General features: G+C 38.2%; 1 protein-coding gene across 1 annotated transcript; it reads right to left on the reverse strand.

Moving 5' to 3' along the window:
- Positions 1 to 9466: 9466 nt before the first annotated feature.
- Positions 9467 to 18854, reverse strand: LOC307169578 (hydroxylysine kinase; the record flags this gene model as incomplete). The annotated part of the gene is given in 6 exon segments (XM_079890312.1): positions 9467 to 9474; positions 14301 to 14487; positions 14626 to 14629; positions 14631 to 14766; positions 18553 to 18704; positions 18706 to 18854. Coding segments are annotated over 6 exon segments (636 nt in total).
- Between the last annotated feature and the right edge of the window lie 1989 nt (positions 18855 to 20843).

The raw sequence follows: 20843 nt of genomic DNA on the forward strand, positions 1-20843 counted from the left end.
ATTCCAGTTATGCCATTTAATATTCATTCACCTGATCAAATAAGAGAAATGTTGATTTTTCTACCTCAAAATTATTTTTTTGTCCAAAGACTTTAATTGTGTACTGTCACCTTACAGATGCACATGAGGATGAGAACAGAACAATAAAAGTGCAATAATGCTTTCAGTTTACAAACTACAAACCCAGACTGACAACATTCCAGAACTGAATAAAACCATTTATGGTGTCCTGTTATTCAGTGCAATACGTACTGAAACCACTAGGGGGAAGTAGGTATTAAGAGGGGAATATGAATATGAATAGGAGAGTAGAAAAGAAGAATGATGAGCACGAGTTGCATGTGTGTTAAGTTAGTAATAAAGTAAATATGTAATTAACATTGTCTGTTATAATTGTTTATAATTAACAATATTAAAATTAACATTGTCATTTTAGTGACGTGGCGACCCACGATTGCATAAGTTAACATTAGCTGATGCTGTTACAATTTTGCAACAAGTTGAATCTGCTGGAGAGCACGTACCTGCTTTCGCTGCGGATAAGATAAACATCTTGCAAATGCAGTAGAATGTCCAGCAGTCAAGGTAACCTGTAAAAATTGCAAGAAAAAAGGACATTTTGCACGTGTCTGTAGTGCATGAAGTAGTAATGCCTACGTACACACTACTGTTGTGTTACTACAAGATAAGAATGTAAGCACTAAACGGCACTGTACTGTTCAAGTCAAAGCTGGTGCGATTCAGAGGCCTGTTACACTGACTGTTGACACTGGTGCTTCTGTCTCAGTTCTGCCTAAGAGCATGTTTGATGATTACTTTGGGGAAGTACCTCTAAAGCCACCTGCAGCGTGCTTAATCACTTACTCGCGAACTCTAATTAAAGGAGAACTCCGGTCAATTTTAACATTGAGCTCATTTTTTGTACATTTGGAGTGCTGTCAGTACAGAGAACAACGACAAAAATCGGTGTTGCCTACACCGTGTTATCCTGTTTTTAAAATTTGCACCCTGTTGACTTCAATGGGGCAAGTTTTAAACCTGCTTTTAGCCTCGTAACATCCTTGATGTGTCATTACAAGTGCACAGGTCATGTGAGTGATTCCTTCGGGGTGAACGCGGGTTAATCTGACTGCAGTAGATGTGAAAGATATGAATAAAAATGATGTTATTCAGCCATCGCGCATACCTGTATTTACATCCTGTTTTCGGTCGAAGGCCACAGTAATCGATTGTCGAGTTCACGCGCATAGGTTTAGTACCTATGATCACGCGTGTGAACTCGACAATCTGAACTCGGCTGCTTGCATGCAACAGTAATAAAAAACTGCCGCAAATGCTCTGTTAACTTCTATGTAGTGGACAAAGGAACTGCATTAATGGGCATGGATCTCATAACAGCTCTGAAACTGTGCATTAAAGGAGATACAATCCTGCCAGAGCTTGCTGCAACCTCCGCATCTTGCTCTTCAGAACCAGTGTTACATCTTTCTGCTCAGGTGGACTCATCCTCAGTAGGCTGTGTTGCAGGGTTTATGCATAAAGTCAAAGTGTCAGATTCAGTCGTGCCAGAATGACAGAAATTACGACGCCTTCCCTTTTCTGTGAGAAAATCCGTGTCCGTTAAGTTTTCTGCTGTAACGCTGCAGAAGCCACATCCTGCCTGCAGGGAGGTAAATGTGGAACTGCACACATGGACTACACCACTAGGGCTGTACTACATATGGAATGTCTTTGGGGTGGCTTCGACCTAGTTAGTCGACAGAGCTAACAATATCAAGGGAAAGACACTTGCTTCCGATTAGGAGCTATTACGTGGAAGAATACACATATGGGATCCCCCGCGGGGGAATGACATATGGGCACCCAGACTAGCACCGGTTCTCATGGATACAACAGATGTAGGCCTGGCACCAAACGCTCCACCACGTCCAGCTGCCAAGGGTGATGAAGTAGGGTGACCATACGTCCTGTTTAACCAGGACATGTCTGGCCAGGATTTCGAGATCGCCCAAAATGCTTCGGCTTTTTCTTTCTACTGTCACCATTCATTATGTTTACATTATTACATTATTTGACACTGACACGTATGTGCCAGCTTTGCAGGTCATGCATTCTGCTTCACACGGATCCCGACCGAGACGAAAACACAGGAATGTTCATGTAAACACTAGATTCAGATTCACCAATCGGAATTAATTCAGTTCTATTGAAACAAAAGGTGTGCATGTAAACAAAATGAATGGCAACGAGAAAGCAAAAGCCGAATCCCGGATATTTTGGGCGATCTCGAAATCCCGGCCGGACATGTCCTGGAAAAAGAGGACGTATGGTCACCCTAGATGAAGAAGCTCACAGGGTTTGCCCATTAGGGAACTCTACTGGAGCAATATAAGTGCATGTATTGGCACAGCAAGCTGACACTAAGCAGGGGGCTCTTGGCTTTTCTACCCGTTTGAGGTGAGAACACAGGAACATACTGGCTCTACAAGAAGGCTATAGAATCTAGCGAACATGTTAGGTGTCGTCCAGCCTGCAGCTCAACAGATATTTGTCAGCAAGGCGCAGCGTGTCAGCGCCCAGGAGGATGCAACAATTCTAGTAGAGTGAGCTCTCAACCCGAGTGGGCAGGGCACGCCTGGGGCTTGGTAGGCCAAGGCGATGGCATCCACTATCCAGTGGGCCATCCTCTGCCTGGAGACAGCCTTTCCCTTCTGCTGGCCTCCGTAGTAGACAAAGAGCTGGTCTGAGGTCCTAAAGCTCTGTGTTCGATCCACGTACAGGCACAAAGCGGGGACAGGACAAAGCAAAGCTAGGGCTGGTTTTGCCTCCTCCAGGGGCAGCAATTGCAGGTTCACCACCTGGTCCCTGAAGATCACGTGAGAGTCAGTCGGCCCGAATTCCAGGCACGAATCGTCAACTGAAAATGTTTAAAGGTCCCCTACCCTCTTGATGGAGGCCAATGCAACCAGGAGAAATGTCTTCATTGACAGAACTTTCAACTCAGCTGACTGCAAAGCTGACTTGTGTGTGTCGGACTTAACTGACTGAAGGGGTCAGTCTACATTTTGAGGGTATTAAACTCCAGAGTAGTGTGTGGGCGGCAGGCGTAACCGTAGCAAAAGTTATGCGTTTTAACGAAAATGCACTAGTGTAAACGTAGATATTTCACAGTCTGCTCGGGAACCGATGCTCTTGAGCCAAATATAGTTCTTTCAGTGAGTGCTGTAGGTAGTGTGTCGATTCAATTAAAAATCCATATTACATATTTTAAAATATTACATAATTCATTGATACCTGTTTGTCATAATACACAGAGCAATCATCATCTGGCACAACATGTTCAAATTTCATTGAACAATGTGAAGTTGAGTGGTAATTTTCCATAAATCATTTGAAAATGACATGGACAGATGAATTTACATTTATGAAGTGATCTGAATCAGTGTTGTTGAAACAATGGATGTTATTTGACTACAAAGCACTTCACAAAAGTACCAAAAGTCACATTAACCCATTTAATCCCAAATTTTTCCCAGACACAAGAATATCCAAATCATGTGTCATTAGTATCCCTTTGAAACAATCAATCATCATTTTTACTTGATGTACTTGATTTTATTTGATGTGTGTGTTTGTTTGTGTGTGTGTGTGTGTGTGTGTGTGTGTGTTTCTGTGTGTGTGTTGTATCAACCATTGGACAGACTGAATATAGGTATATTTGACCTGTGCAGTGTGTTTGTGTGTGTGTTTGTGTGTGTGTGTGTGTGTGTTTGTGTGTGTGTGTGTGTGTGTGTTTGTGTGTGTTGTATCAACCATTGGACAGACTGAATATAGGTCTATTTGACCTGTGCAGTGTGTTTGTGTGTGTTTTTTTGTGTGTGTATGTTTTTTTGTGTGTGTGTGTGTGTGTGTGTGTTTGTGTGTGTGTGTGTGTGTGTGTGTTTGTGTGTGTGTGTGTGTGTGTGTGTGTTTGTGTGTGTGTGTGTGTGTGTGTGTGTGTGTTGTATCAACCATTGGACAGACTGAATATAGGTATATTAGACCTGTGCAGTGTTTTTGTGTGTGTTTTTGTGTGTTTGTGTGTGTTTTATCAACCATTGGACAGACTGAATATAGGTCTATTTGACCTGTGCAGTGTGTGTGTTTCTCTGTGTGTTTGTATGTGTGTGTTTCTGTGTGTGTGTTTCTCTCTCTCTCTCTCTCTCTCTCTGTTTGTGTGTGTGTGTGTGTGTTGTATCAACCATTGGACAGACTGAATATAGGTCTATTTGACCTGTGCAGTGTTTTTGTGTATGTGTGTGTGTGTGTGTGTGTGTGTTTGTGTGTGTGTGTGTGTGTGTGTGTGTGTGTGTGTAAGCATGCATTATGGAGTTAACATGGAAAAACTGGTTTGCTTTAGTGCAGAAAACTGGTGAAAATCATGAAGTTTAACCCTCTGGAGTCTGAGCGGTTTTCTGGGCCCTGGAGGTGTTCTGACATGCTCTGACATTTGTGCTTTTTTCAGTTATTTATAAACATGTTAATGGCAAAGGTGTAAATTCACTCTATAAAGCACAAACAGGGCTACCAAAATATGTGATCACCATGCATGTATATTTTTGATTTTTTAAGAGAATAATGTTTATGCGTGGTTATTGAAAAAAATAAAAATGAAAGTTACTGAAATAAGACCACAAAACTCATAATAAATATGTGTCAATAAGACTTTTGACTAATGGATGTTGTTGCTACTAGTTCTGGCTTCAAAATTATGTGAAAATAGTCTTGCTTTGTCGTTCACATTAAACAATACATTGATTTAAATTGATGTAAAACAGGTTTTGCTTGGAAAGCCAATATGCGAAGCGGGTGTGAACGAGGAGTGGTTTACACCTGAGAATACAATGTCCCACCCACTCTGCATAATTAGCCATTCATTCAGGTGTGACACTGACTGAGCCACAATGCAAGGACAAAAGATATATTTAGAAGAAGACTTATATTGACCATTTAAGATTTTGCTTACATCTATCTTGTAAATATGTTTTGCTATTTTATTAAAAAGGTTACAATTACAACAATAATTACAATTTCAACAATATTTCAAGTGTACTCTTTCTTTGTAAAAAAAAAATGATTATAGGCCTACATTTTATCTATGTATTAATTAGTTTGAATTGTAACGCAAAGAAGATGATCAGATTACCAGCTCTCTCTCTATATATATTTAAAATTACTGAAATTACCAACAAACGGACTTTGTTCCTCTGGAACTGTCTACAAGCAACAAATGGTCATTTGGCTCACATGATCGGAATCTTCCTCTGATTAGTCTGGGTCCTAATCAACTTCTTGAAAACCCCATGTACAACACCTCTATTGTCTTAAGATTCGGCCACGTAGACCTAACGGCGCCTCGAATTCAGATAGATCATCACTGCCTAGCGGCAAGCACAGATCCCCCACTACTAAGTCAATAAGAAGCCTTTTGTTTATTACCCGGCAAGCATTCATTGACCAATAAGAGCAATCTCAGAGAACCCCCCGGGGATTTGCTCTGGACATTTATTTACATTTAACCCTGAGTTACACTTCAGAAAACAACAAAACTTTGTTGACCAGATGTGCTGACTGCTAATCTCATTAAAACACCCCGTGAACTCTTCAACTTGCATGAACTCTCCATACGGAGCACATACACACACACACAGAGACTCATCGTATTCAAACCACGTGTAATCAGAAATCAATTTGTAAATGTTTAAAATGTATTTTCTTGAAGTGTGCATGATCCCTTGTCCCAAATATTATGCCTATATAACTTTATTGGTTTGTAATCAATGTGATGTGACTATAATCGTGTATTTGTGTGAAATTATGTCATAGCAGTGCCATTCATGGTATCGTCTTGTTCCAGATATCCCAACGGTCTCGAATGTTTAACGCAACATATCAGAGGATGCATTGTTTTATTAATACCAGTGATATTAATGTTACGAACGAATCTATCGTTCCAATTTCTAAGAGGAAGGGGGGTATAGATCTCGAAACGTCAGGAGGTGTGCCCGATCCGTGGTTAAAGACGGTTGGCCCACGTCCGTGAGAGGGCGTGAGTTTTGGCCCCTTCAAAATATCATGCTTTCCTTCTCTCTCTATTCTTGCTCTTACTTCTTCGCTCACCTCTCTTCTCTCTTCGACCGCTCTGACCTCCTCCTCTCCTCCCCGGCAGCGCTTCTCCAAGGATCATCTGAAGAAGGCCTTAGTCTTCTCCTCGGACAACACATGTTCGAGTCGTAGCTGCCGTTCTTTGCAACTAAGCTCATCCGTGCCTTTCCCCTCAAAAGGGGAAATGATCTAACTTTCTCGGTAACTTAAATTCGAGTAAGCCTTTACCTCGTCTTGCGAAACGACCCAGAAGACGAAGCCAGACGCAAACCAGCCGGACACGCGCGCCTCTTCTACAGCCTCACCAGACAGAGCACAGAATTCTGCAAGTAGGCCTATATTGAGTTGATAAAAGCTGTTTTCCGGGTGTCTATCTCTTAGGTCTGTGAATTAAGTTACCCTTCTTCCTCTTCTCTTTTCCTTTTTTTTCTTTCTTTCATTTCATTCTGATCACTTATGTTATTGTTTGGTTATATGTTGTTTGTTTATTGTTTGCATTTTTACGTACGTTTATATTCGTAGCTCATATAATCATAGTTTTGCATTTATTAAAATTCATAAATACTTTTCACTGTCTCCGTGTTTGAAAATCCACCATTCTAAAGTCAATGAAACAAAAGATCTTAAGCTACAAGCTCGATATTAGACTACATTCAGTAGTTTTAAGTAATAAACTCAGAAGGTTTGATGTCCGTGGCCAGGAGATCAAACTTTCTTGGAGTTTGTAAAGAGATAACCCTTCTTAACTGTGATAATCTCACCTTTATTCGCGGGACGAATAACGATTAGATCAGTTACAGAACCAGTTAATCTCTATAATTGATAAAATAAATGTACATGCGACTTATGAATTATGACCATGAGTCATAATTATTAATATTTCCAAAATTCCCTATATTCTTGAGCTAATTCAAATTTACCCAGAGTCGTATTCGTTACAGAATATAGCCAACATTGGAACAGCTAACATCTTAGTTGATGACTTTATTTTTGACAAAAATAGTATTTTATATATATAGAAATTGCTAAACAAAAGCTTATTTGTTGTGGCAGTATATTCTACAGTAAAAACTGTACCCAAATCTAGTCAACAAAATGTTGTCTTTCATATTTTGCCTGACTGTAACGTTGTTTTTATGAAATATTAGGGGATATAAATGTTAATTTGCAGTTTAATACGTTGCTTATACAAATAGCCTACATTTTATTTCAACATATTTCAGTCGATTTTTACTCATCTCAGTATAGCAATACAGTTTGCTAAAACATCATCATTCATTCACACACGCGATTTAAATTTAAACTGTCTTTTTGCGAGCTGTGGTAAACAGCGCGCATCTCTGCCGTTCATTCATTCATAAACAGAAACCTGATTCACGTGAGAAGGAAAAAAACTTACTTCAGTATTCCTCAGCTCGCTCCTCGATATACCCGCACTTCTGAGGTACATTTTCCATTATTATTATTCCTCACAGCGCTGCGAGACGGTGTAAACAAGTAATGATCTGAATAAACTTGTGTTTTCTCGAGCTGATATGGGGCATTCACAGGTTTGCGTGGATTGCCTCAATCATTTGCGTTTGAATAGCGTGCGCTCTCCGTGGGCGTGTCACATTACATTTGAATCAGCTGTAATGAGCTCGACTGGAATCGCTCTCTTTTAATACAGATTTCACAAGATGAGAATATTTGTTTTTTATATAAATTACTTCATTTAAAAGAAGAGAATTCAAGCTTCATGCCTGTGTGTCTGTATGCCTGTTTGACTGAGTATTCGCTGAGTTATTGTTCATTTTCGGACGCGTTTCAGAATGGACTACACTGGCAGAGAGAAGGCAGAACTCGCTTCGTGTTTATTTTTCTTTATTTGGCAAAAAGCACAGCACTTTGTTTTTATTGTGAGTATACACAAAAATAATACACATTTAACAGAATCGATTGATGTATGAAACTTGTTTGTAAAATCAAAGTCAAAAGAGTATTTCGGGTCTCAATTCAACTGATAAGGAAAAAAGCGAGCAGATCACGCCGGCGTGATTGCCGACCTCAGAGGGTTAAAGTGAAAGTGAGCCAATAAGTGGTCTTCTAGTGCCCTCTGCTGGCCATTCTACTTATTAATGAAGTCTTTTCACATGTGCTTTTGCATGATTCATACTTAGACACTAAAAAATCACTTATATAACAATAACTATTATAACACAATCATATTTTGTCAGTGTTTATCACTTCATTTGCACTGACACTTCACATAATTGCTAGTAATGTGGTAAATCATGGTAAATCACGCTAGAAACATGGTAAATCATAGTAAATAATACTAGAGTGTGGTGTATCAAGGTAAATCATGCTAGAATCCTGGTAAATCATTCTAGAATGTGGTATGTCATGGTAAATCATGGTAAATCATGCTAGAACATGGTCTTTTCCATCTATGATGTCAGTGGTTACATGCTTGCTAAATAAAACTTTATAACTTTTGATGCTTTTGTGCTTAAATGCCTTAAAGGCCTTAAATGCTTGAACCCTGCTAAATGCTGCTTGCAGCTTTAATATTGTTTTTGAATTTGAAGAATAATGTTCATGATGAGTCTTCCCTTCTCTAATGAGTACTTAAAGTCTACTGAATCACTGATAAACTGAATCTGCTTAACTACAGTGACCAAATGAACTTGAATATAAACTATATACGTTGTTTGTAGTATAAGAAGAGATGGACTAACCATGGAGAGCACCAGGATTTGATGGTTTTCCAAGCTAAAATCAAAAGTAACCAATATAAAACTGAACTCCTCAACATGTGCGTTTGAGAAGCACTTTGAGAAATATTACTTTATTCTAATTTAAAAGTGTACTTTTTTGTTATATAAGAATGATTGAATATTGTCAAATGTTTAAAGCAAGCCCAGATGTTTAATTTTTTTGATGTGGAAACTTTTCTCATGTGTAATATTATTTTTCTTCTACTTTAGTGAGAAATCAGCAAGTTTGAGCTTTCTCCAGATTAACACCCACACACTGTACACTGTAAAGAATAATGGAAAATCGAACGGTAATTTTTTTTTTTACCAGAACATCATCCAGAAATACAGGTAAAACTTTAAATTGGTAAAAAAATAAAAAAAATAAAATAATAATTACAGGTAAAGCTGTAAAAACCCAATACGGAAATGGCCTATTGCATCATATACATTGTGCCCTATTTTTTAAGGACATTTTTTAGTTTTTTGTTTTAATGCAGATGATCTTTACAGATGGAGCCACACTATTGTATGATTAATTGTAACAGATTAAAATGAAAGGAACTCATCTATGACCTAAATGATTAAAGACCTGTTCAACAGACCAGTTAGGATAAGAATCTGCCACAGAGTCTGAATCTGTTGAATATACTTCCCCACTGTGTGTTGATTATGTAAAGAACAGTTATATGGAGTCAATATAATGTCACATAGTTTTGCAAAAGAATAAAGTATTGCAAAAGAAAAATAAAGTAGGCTATTGAGTAAAAAAAAAATAAAAAAAAAAATAATAATAATGTTTTGCTCACAAAAATAAAGATTTGCAAAGAGGAAAAAAGTAATGATAGAAAAATATAAGTTTTGCAAACAAAAATAAAGAATTGCAAAATAAGATAAAGTACTGCAAAAATAAAGATATAATTAACTGCAAAAATCAATGACAGCTGACTCCAAATGGCGCTGTTTTGACGTGGGGGTGGAGTCAAGAAACTGGGGCGTGTACAGCGGGCCTGGCCACGCCCCCCGAAGTCACGTCATCGGCAGGAGATGCAGATTGCAACAGTTCAAGGCTACGTTCCAGTCCACTTTTAGACATGCACTTGTGAACTTCCCTAAGCACTTCCCCTCGGGGGAATCCCTGCCGCCATTTTGAAGTGAGGGAAGTTTATATGGACAGACCCTCGCTCCCTCGATTTTGGCTGAGGGAGCGAATCTACTTCATATGTACATTTCAGACAGCTCCATATACAGTGGGGAGATCAAGTATTTGATACACTGCCGATTTTGCAGGTTTTCCTACTTACAAAGCATGTAGAGGCCTGTAATTTTTATCATAGGTACACTTCAACTGTGAGTGACGGAATCTAAAACAAAAATCCAGAAAATCACATTGTATGATTTTTAAATAATTAATTTGCATTTTATTGCATGACATACGTATTTGATCACCTTCCAACCAGTAAGAATTCCGGCTCTCACAGACCTGTTAGTTTTTCTTTAAGAAGCCCTCCTGTTCTCCACTCATTACCTGTATTAACTGCACCTTTGTGAAGAAGAACTAAGGAAGCAAGAGATGGTTACAGCTATTCGTTCAATGAAAACAAATAAATCGCCAGGCACAGATGGTCTTTCAATTGAATTTTATCTCTGCTTTTAGGATATTATTGAAAACCCCTTATTCGAAATGTATAAGGAATATATTGAATTGAACGAATTATCGACTTCGATGAAACAAGGATTAATAACCCTCCTTCCTAAACCCGATAAAGATCAATTGATTTTAGATAACTGGTGTCCTATAACATTATTAACCCCTTAAAGGTAGGGTAGGTAATCCTGTTCAGAAACATTTTTTTTTATACTGGGTGAAATGGTCCTTCCATTCTGATAGTAGTCAATACATTATGTGTTCAGAAAAAGGAATGGAAAAAATCTGACCTCTGTAGCAGCTGTAGGACAGTAAAAACTCTGACCAATCACTGCCATTCGGTGCGAATGTAAAGAACCAATCAGATGCCTTCATGTCTCGTGCCCGAGCACCACTGCGTGCACTCATCATCACATGTCACCGTTCCCGGAAATATTCAGCTCACTACACCGAGTAAGCAGGAGTTTGCGGCACAATGGCTGAGAAAATGCAGCAAAAAGTACCAATGCCAGCTTTGCTACTTTGCTAAACTACTTCCTCGGACCCTGCCCGCACTCTTGAACGACCTCCTCTGCTTCGTCCCCGACCCCGGAGTGGACCTGTCCTCGAACCGACGATGCGGTACTTGTCACCGGAGTGTAACGTTAGTCCTCATCAGAGTCAACAATGTTTTCATCATGGAAACTCTTACATGCAAAACACCGTATATGTTATGACTCGTACACGAAATTCACCTTCATCACAGTTTAACTGATGGTAATGGAAAAACGTGTATCAATGCAACCTAGCTTTGCCTTATAAATATAGCTCGTTACCTATAGCCTAAATATAGCTCGTTACCTAATCAAACAAAATATATTTTAAACTTTACCAGTATCGATATGCTAGCTTGATAGTGAGTACTAAAAGCCATCATATTTGTTTATATTCATAGTGATAAAGTTAGGTATTTTATTACATGTGATTCTGACATGATGTCACTGCATGCACTGCGCTCCTTCCTCTCCGCTCGTCTCAGGTAAATAAATGCGTCTTCAGCTGAGCCTGAGCGTTTGGCGTCGCACGTTCATGTGTTTTGGGGGCGTGGCTTTGGAAGGAGCCCAGAAGGGAGGGGGTGGAGTGAATGGAAATAATGACCTGTGTTTACAACAGTCGTGAGAGGTCTAAAGACACTCGATTGTTATACTTTCTTTTTCAGAGTACTTACATTTTAATTATGTATTGGTATATAAAGACAGTTTAAACAAATTTGGAATGTTTTTTTTTCTGAACAGGATTACCTACCCTAGCTTTAAACCCTGAGCCATTTTTGGAGTTTTTTTGTCTGAGTGACACACAAAAAAGTAAAGACTCATAACTTCAAAACTATAACAAGGAGAGTCAAAAGGTAGGTATCGTTTGATAGAACTCTTTTCAAATTTTTTGAAAATATAAATTACATTACATTTGGATATTCTCCTGCCGAGAAACTGCTGATAAATACAAAAAAAAAACATAATTTTTATTATGATTTTGCATATCTCTCTTGTTTGACATGCAATAACTCGGGGAGGAAATATGGTAGCACAAATTTTCTTTTTTGGGGAAGTACCCCTAAATGTGAGCTGCATCTGAATCAAATTTTGTGGTGATCGCATAAAGTACTCAAAAGTTACAGCATTTGGAACAAAGGTAGCCTTTTTGTTTAGTCCTCACACATTTGGAAAGCAATAAAAAAAAAGAGTTTTCTGAGTGACATACACAAAACTAAAGACTCATAACTTCAAAACTATAGCAAGGAGAGTCAAAAGGTAGGTATCGTTTGAAAGAACACTTTTCACATTTTTTGAAAATATAAATTAAATTACATTTGGACATTCTTCTGCCGAGAAACTGCTGATAAAAGACAAAAAATAAATATAATTTTTATAATGATAATGCATATCTTTCTTATTTGACATGGAATAACTCAGGAAGGAAATAAGGTAGGAGGAAAATTCTTTTTTGGGGAAGTCCCTCTACATATGAGCTGCATCTGGATAAAATAATATTTCAACAGTTTCAATATGATAAAAAACTTTTATATTGATTCAATGGATTAATTGCATTTTGAAAAAAAAAAGTGTCATGAATTTATGGCATTTTTGGGGAAAAATAATCCGTTTTTATCAAAATCTGGATTTGAATTTTTTATGTTATTATAACCTAAAGATGCCATGTGTAAGTTTGAAACAGAAAATAGTGGTTTTCTCTTGCCACTTTCTTGGTAAAGAAAACACATTTTTACTCAAATTAAACTAAACTAGTGCAAAAAATGCCCGTGCAAAATCAGTTTTTGTGTGTGTTTTTAGTAATTGTTGGTTTGGTGTGTGCTCATTGTTACAATTACACAGCAAAAGTTCAGTGACATTTTTATTTGTGCATGGTAAAAAGCGCACAGTGAACTCCGAGAAAACGCTATGCTTGAGCAAACAGTTTGTGAATAGGCAACTACAAATGATGCCCGTGAAAGAGACTGTGAACGCATTGAATAGGATATGTTTAGTTGGTGAATAGCATAGGCTATTACACAGTAGCGATAGCGTTAAGCGCACCAGAATGAAATATAATATTTCATTACATGTGGTTTAAATAATATTATGAATAAGCACCTCGATTCAGGGAGCAGTGCAAAGTGCCCGTGCAAAATCAGTTTTTGTGAGCTGATCGCCGTCAAAAAAGTTCAGGAGATATTTCTTGCGATGGCAATATGATCAAAAATAACTTTATATTGATTCAATGGATTAATTGCATTTTGAAAAAAAAAAAAAAAGTCATGAATTTATTGCATTTTTGGGAAAAAATAATCCGTTTTTATAATAAATCTTAAAAAATTCAAATCCAGATTTTGATTTTCAATGTTGTTATAACCTAAAGATGCTATGTGAAAGTTTGAAACAGAAAATAGTGGTTTTCACACATTTAGTGGTTATCTCACATTCGAGAGATATGCGAATAACACACAGACAGACAGACGGACGTTTCTGTAATTTATAGATAGATGGATTTATCACGTTCGGGAACCAAACTATAATATTCAGAAGTAAACAGTGTAGCTGACTGAGTGTTTATGTCAGAATGTTTATTTTTAAACCACAACCTTCTTGGGGCTTCTTTGACCGATACAACTCTCTAATGTCAGAATGTTTATTTTTAAACCACAACCTTTTAAAAATGACATATTTAACGATATCTTTTGCATTTCTCATCCAAACAATGTCAAACTTGGCACTGCACTTACTCGTGCCCGTGGCGAGACACCTGTCGAGTTTGAAATCAATCGGACTAACGGTTCGAGAGATATGCGAGGAACAGACACACACACAGACAGACAGACAGACAGACAGACAGACAGACAGACGTTTCTGTAATTTATAGATAGATGGATTTATCACGTTCTGGAACCAAACTATAATATTCAGAAGTAAACAGTGTAGCTGACTGAGTGTTTATGTCAGAGTGTTTATTTTTAAACCACAACCTTCTTGGGGCTTCTTTGACCGAAACAACCCACTAATGTCAGAATGTTTATTTTTAAACCACAACCTTCTAAAAATGATATATTTAACGATATATTTTGCATTTCTCATCCAAACAACGTCAAACTTGGCACTGCACTTACTCGTGCCCGCGGCAAGACACCTGTCGAGTTTGAAATCAATCGGACTAACTGTTCGAGAGATATGCGAGGAACAGACACACACACAGACAGACAGACAGACGTTTCTGTAATTTATAGATAGATGTCTTACACTTGCGAAACTGTGAAAATGGTAGTTTTGGCATGACTTGGATCTGGTACTGCTCAATAACGGCTTTAACAACCTTTTGAACCGGATCCCCGTCCATCAAATGAATATATTGATTTAAGAGAGGAACGCTGGCGAGATTCCATATAAAGTTCTCCCTCTGAAGGGAACTGATGTTTGGATGCTCCATCTACACAAGAAAAAAGAAACAAAAACAAACAAATGCCTAAATAAAACAAGAAACCGTTGGAAAAAATACAAATAATGACAGAATCATCATTTTTGGGTGAACTATTCCTTTAATGATAGAATGCAATAAAATATTTACTTGGTAAAACTGTATATGCTGTGGCGGCCATTTTCCCTACATCGTACAAGATCTGAGGACTGCAGGTAATCTTGGCTATGGTAGTGCCAGACAGGTAGGCAAGTAAGCGCACTAAATATTTCTGTGTGCCAAAACCACAATCTGTGATAGCAGAAAAAAAAGAAGTGTTAATTTCTTCTGAACTAATCCAATTCCTCAGATGGCTAATCTGATCTTCCGCTTGCCATTATTTCATAAGCAAAGCAGAACACATAGCAGGATTTAAAATACAAATCGCTCTTTTTAAAATTCTGCCTTTCAGAGATTTAGGACATTGGCTCCATATACAGGCCCGTCACATACCCCAGTGTCCTCTCTACGTGGACCTGACATCCAAGTAAATCTTCCTCGTGAAGTATTAAACAACTGATTATTTCTCCTCCATTCAGGAAGTCACTAAGAAAACACCAATAGAACAATCAACGCTCTATTCATCCTCACATTCTTCCGATTTCTCAGATGCTTAGAATCTACTTGCAAATCTAAAATTTGATCCGCAGATCCATTTAGTCTTTCTCCAATCTTCAAGTGCTGTACAGGGACACTATCCGCTTTAATATCGAGCATAGCAGAACAGATTTGTTAATGAGCAACCATTCGATGTTCATTGTTAATTTACCCACACCCTTCCAACCTAACCCAGGCAGTTTCCTTATTTTCAGTTCACAAAATTCCAAAATTGTATGTCCTGCCGATCCCCTCTTCGTCAACGACAATAATATTCCCATCTCTTTAAAAAACACATTGGTTCCAAAATGCTTTCCAAACAGACATAATTTCAAACCTGTGACACAAGCTCATCAATTGTCCACTCAGCAATGTACTTGCTGTGCACGTGTTCATGAATAAATAAATTCCACCTGCTCTCCTCCTACGCAATTGCAGAATTTTTCCCCTCCACCCTATATCTGCGAACAAGTACTGCGAGCCCACCTAGCGTGGGTTTCCCTTCAGGTTATCCAGTTAAACTTTCATGTCTCACTGCCGCAGCAATGCTTTCTCCCCTCATCAAAATACATTTCTCTCACTACCGCAGTAGTGATATTGGCCGTCTCAAACCAGCTTCTGATTAAACTTCATTCCTCACTACCGCAGTAGTGATATTGGCCGTCTCAAACCAGCTTCTGATTAAACTTCATTCCTCACTACCGCAGTAGTGATATTGGCCACTGGTCTCAAACCAGCTTCTGATTAAACTTCATTCCTCACTACCGCATTAGTGATATTGGCCACTGGTCTCACACCAGCTTCTGATTAAACTTCATTCCTCACTACCGCAGTAGGTTTCTCACTCCACTCACAATAACCTCCAATCTTTTTACAACCGCATCAGTGATTTCTACCCCTGCTTCCCGCAGGAGCTCCATCGCTTTCTCTTAGCTTCCACAAGAGATTCACCCCACGAGCCGCCCTATATTTCTCCATAGCGACTTCAGCAAAATATTCTACTCAACTTTGGGAAGGAGAGGGCTTGATGTCTTTTCTACGTATACCTTTATCGCCAAACCATTCATGGTTCATTGCCCAGCTTGCTGTCTTTGCAATACTTTTTTGGGGGTTTAACTCAGAGCTCAAGCTGAGACTCGAGTTCGAGCCTCCTCCAAGGACAGCAAGCCAAGTTAGTTTACTATTAACCTTTAAGGCTGAACGGGCAGGCAAACTAGTGAAATGAAGTTTGGGAGGAGCCTTAACATTCAGTCCTGTCAATCATCATTACGAGCATACTATATAAGCAGCAGACACAACGTCATCTCATTGATAAATTCGTCCGGCAGCCCTCCTCCTCCCCTTCTCCTCCAGTAAATTATGTCTATCCTCTTATGCGCAATTCCATCATAGGGGGGATTGACTCGGAGCTCAAGTCGAGCCTCTGGTTCGAGCCTCCTCCAAGGACAGCAAGCCAAGTTAGTTTACTATAAACCTTTAAGGCTGAATGGGCAGGCGAACTAGTGAAACAGGTATTTCAAACCAGTTACCATCAAACCGTACTGTATTTTAGAACTTTAAAATAGTAAGTTTATTCATTGTGTAATAAAAAAAAACAACAACAACAAAACAAACAAACAAATAAAACAGCATAATACATTAATACAACTTCAGTTGAAGTCACACTAGACTTTGCATGCAAAATTTCAGACACTGCAACAGACATGAATTCACACTCTGCAGTGTCTTTTAAAAAATATATATTCAATGTCTAACAAATAATAAATCCAAAATCCCCAATCCCCAAGATCCCCAAAACGACTAAAAACCCTGTATTCTGCTGCCAGGCCATTAGATGGCAATGAAACGCTATAGACTGAACATGTAATACTCATGTGCATGACGTCATCGTCTTCAGAGTTTAGCATTTTTGTTGTTTACACGGAGACCGTTTTCAAAAACTTGCACTTTAAAACCCGTTTTCAAAAGTTAGCGTTTTCAGGCACCCAAAACGCCATTGTCGTGTTAACGAACGGCCAAAACGCCTATTTTTTTGTTGTTGCGTTTTTAGTTGAAAACGGTGTCGTGTAAACAGCCCCCATATCTGGAAATAAAGCAAAATAACTGAGAAAAATGAGAAATAGTCCTCAGATGCCATGTCCGTAATTTATAGCAAAACATGGTAACACTTTACTTGAAGGGGTGTGCATAAGACTGACATGACAGCTTCATAATCATGACATGACACATGTCATTAATATGAAGGAGGTCTTATGCATGTTAATGACAATTGTCATTAAGTGTCATTCGCTCAATTATGTAATTTTTAATACAAAGATGACATTTTGAGATGTCTTTGTTATGACAACTTGACATAAACCAATACATCATAACCTGTCATAAATGTGTCATAAACATGACATAGCAGATTAATCATCAAACTTAAGAAACTACTTAGCTTTATGGGTTAACATTACTTTAAACTGTCATGTGGTTGGTTTTGACATTGGCTGTCATGAGGCCATTATAACTGTGTCATGAATATATTTCTGACCACTTTTTTTTTTTTTTACAGTATTCCAGTATTAGTTATAAAATAATTTGACAGTATTAACACTTAATTACATATTAAATTTGTATCACTGTAGTTGAGGTCAAGAAAAATATTCATGACACTGTTATAAAATAATCTGACAGAGTATTAACACTTATATGACATTTTAATGACAAATTCAATTTGTACCACTGGAAAAAAAAAAAAAAGTGGTCAGAAATATAATGTAATGTTAACCCATAAAGCTAAGTTGTTTCTTAAGTTTGATAATTAATCTGCTATGTCATGTTTATGACATATTTATGACTGGTTATGTTGTCTTGGTAATGTCAAGTTGTCATAACAAAGACAATGACATGTTATGATGTATGGGTTTGTCAAGTTGTCACAACAAAGACATCTCAAACAATGTCATCTTTGCATAATTGAGCGAATGACACTTCATGACAATTGTCATTAACATGCATAAAACCTCCTTCATATTCATGACATGTGTCATGTCATGATTATGAAGCTGTCATGTCAGTCTTATGCACACCCCTTCAAGTAAAGTGTTACAAAACATCTAGCATTAATTCGATCTCAAATTCATTAAAATAAGTTATTACTCCACCATCTGCGGGACATCATCAACCAACGTGGTTGAAAGACCAATTTGTGAAAATACGGTTTCAGGAAACAGTCGTGACTAGCTAGTTGATTTCTTCAACGATGCATTGTACTATGGTATGTCGTTGCACTGGAAACACTATAGAAACACTACTGGAAACACCCCAGAGCGGAATGCAAACCTTCTTTGTGTGAGCTTGCATTTCCGGTCTCCAAAATTTGTATGCATTTGAAAATGTGGTGTGACCGCCCCTTTTGAGAAATAAACATTTAATGCCTTTTATGACAAATACTCTTACCAAATTCCTCCAAGCTCATGAGTTGGCCAGTCCGAGTGTGCAAAACGGTCTGGGCAGGAAAGCCTCTTTGGTGTAGGAAGGTCATGGAGTGAGTTTGCACCTCAATAAGAGTGATGTTGTGACTGTCTGCTGAGTTCATAACCTTTAACACAATCTCCACCCTCACTGGGGGCCACGTAAAAGTTCTGATCATCATAACTGGACAACGGTCGAATGATGGACACGGTCAAGCCATAGAGACGTTTGATAATCTCTGTCACCTGGGAATGGCTGAGATTTGGCTTTGATTCTTTTGTTGACATGGCTGAGGATTAAAAAAGAAAATTGGTAATTGATGAATCAATTGGAGCAATAAATTGATCAGAAATCACTATAAGCTGCAAGGTTTTTCCTATAAGGGTTAAATTTAGGTCCGAACTACATAAAGATTTTTCAAAAATTCTTTGTTTCATGCAATAATAGATAAATAAAAAAGTAACAACATGTGAGTAAATAGACATAATTGTTCTACTTAATTGTTCTTTTAATGTTCATTACCAGCCCTTGTAAAACGCGTGTAACCTACAATATATATATTTTTTAAATTGTGCATTAAATGTGCAACTCATTAAATATCGAGAATAAAGTCGTTGTGTTTCAAGAAAAAACTCGTTAAATTTCGAGAAAAAAGTCGAAATACAATCTTGAGAATAAACTCATTACATTTCGAGAATAAAGTCGTTGTGTTTTGAGAAAAAACTCGTTAAATTTCGAGAAAAAAGTCGAAATACAATCTTGAGAATAAACTCATTACATTTCGAGAATAAAGTCGCTGTGTTTCGAGAAAAAAACTCGTTAAATTTCGAGAAAAAAAGTCGAAATAATCGTGAGAATAAACTCATTAAATTTCGAGAATAAAGTCGTTGTGTTTCGAGAAAAAAAGTCGAAATGAAATGTAGAGAATAACGTATTCGATCAGAGTTCATTGCATAAGAGGCTGAATCCAGTTACTTATTCGTTAGGCTACTTATTGACGCGCGGACCTCCCCTTTAAATGACGCGACACTTCCTTAAGCACCCTGTATGGCATTGCTCGCACCAAGCTCTGTTAGAAATGAATGAAGAAATTATGCATTTCTCAGCCATATGTAAGGGTGCGTTAAATCCGACTAAAGTGGAAACCAAAATATTGGCACAAATTTCTGTAGGCCACCGTTTTTTTTTTTATGGACCATTAAGTTTTAAATGGGACAAACAAATTCAGAGTCGCCTTATTGCGCCATCATTCCTACTAGTTGTGCATTTTCTAGGCCGCATCAGAGGGTGCGTTAAAGTGGACATTATCCCATTATAGAAGAGCTGTTGTCTAACGAAATCCAAATTTTAAGCAGTTTTTACTGTGGAATTATTGTTTTATGAAGCTTTGAACTTGACACATTACACAATGCACAAAGAGCAGTCTTGCATTTTCTGCACCCGCATATAGGGTGCATTAAAGTGGACATTATTCCATGATAGTACAGCTCCTCCTCTAGCCGACCTAGACGGCTTTGTTACTGAAAGAAAGTCTTGACTAAGTGATCCAACTCTGCCATGTCCTCTATCAGTAGGCTATGTAATGAACACTGATCGAATGCGTTATTCTCTACATTAAAATAAGTTATTACTCCACCATCTGTGGGACATCATCAACCAACGTGGTTGAATGACCAATTTGCGACAATACGGTTTCAGGAAACAGTCGTGACTAGATAGTTGATTTCTTCAACGATGCATTGTACTATGGTATGTCGTTGCACTGGAAACACTATAGAAACACTACTGGAAACACCCCAGAGCGGAATGCAAACCTTCTTTGTGTGAACTTGCATTTCCGGTCTCCAAAATTTGTATGCATTTGAAAATGTGGTGTGACCGCCCCTTTTGAGAAATAAACATTTAATGCCTTTTATGACAAATACTCTTACCAAATTCCTCCAAGCTCATGAGTTGGCCAGTCCGAGTGGGCAAAAAGTTCTGGCAGAAAGCGATGCATCATATGTAATGCATTATATACACAATATATTGAGTGTAAGAGTGGCTCGCCGCACAGGGCAACCTTCACTTTGGTTAGGGCCTGTTGGCACAGCTCCGTCCACTGAACCGGATCTGGTGCTTCATTTTTAGTGAGATCAGTTAGCGGGCTGGTGAGCTCCCAATAATTAAGAATAAACCTCCCATAATATCCCGCTAGGCCCTGGAACTGTCTCACCTCCTTTTTGGTCTTGGGACTTGGGCAGGCTACAATCGCAGCAGTCTTGTCAATTTGAGGA

Source organism: Squalius cephalus (assembly GCF_949319135.1).
Source record: "Squalius cephalus genome assembly, chromosome: 13".
Lineage (NCBI taxonomy): Eukaryota > Metazoa > Chordata > Actinopteri > Cypriniformes > Leuciscidae > Squalius > Squalius cephalus.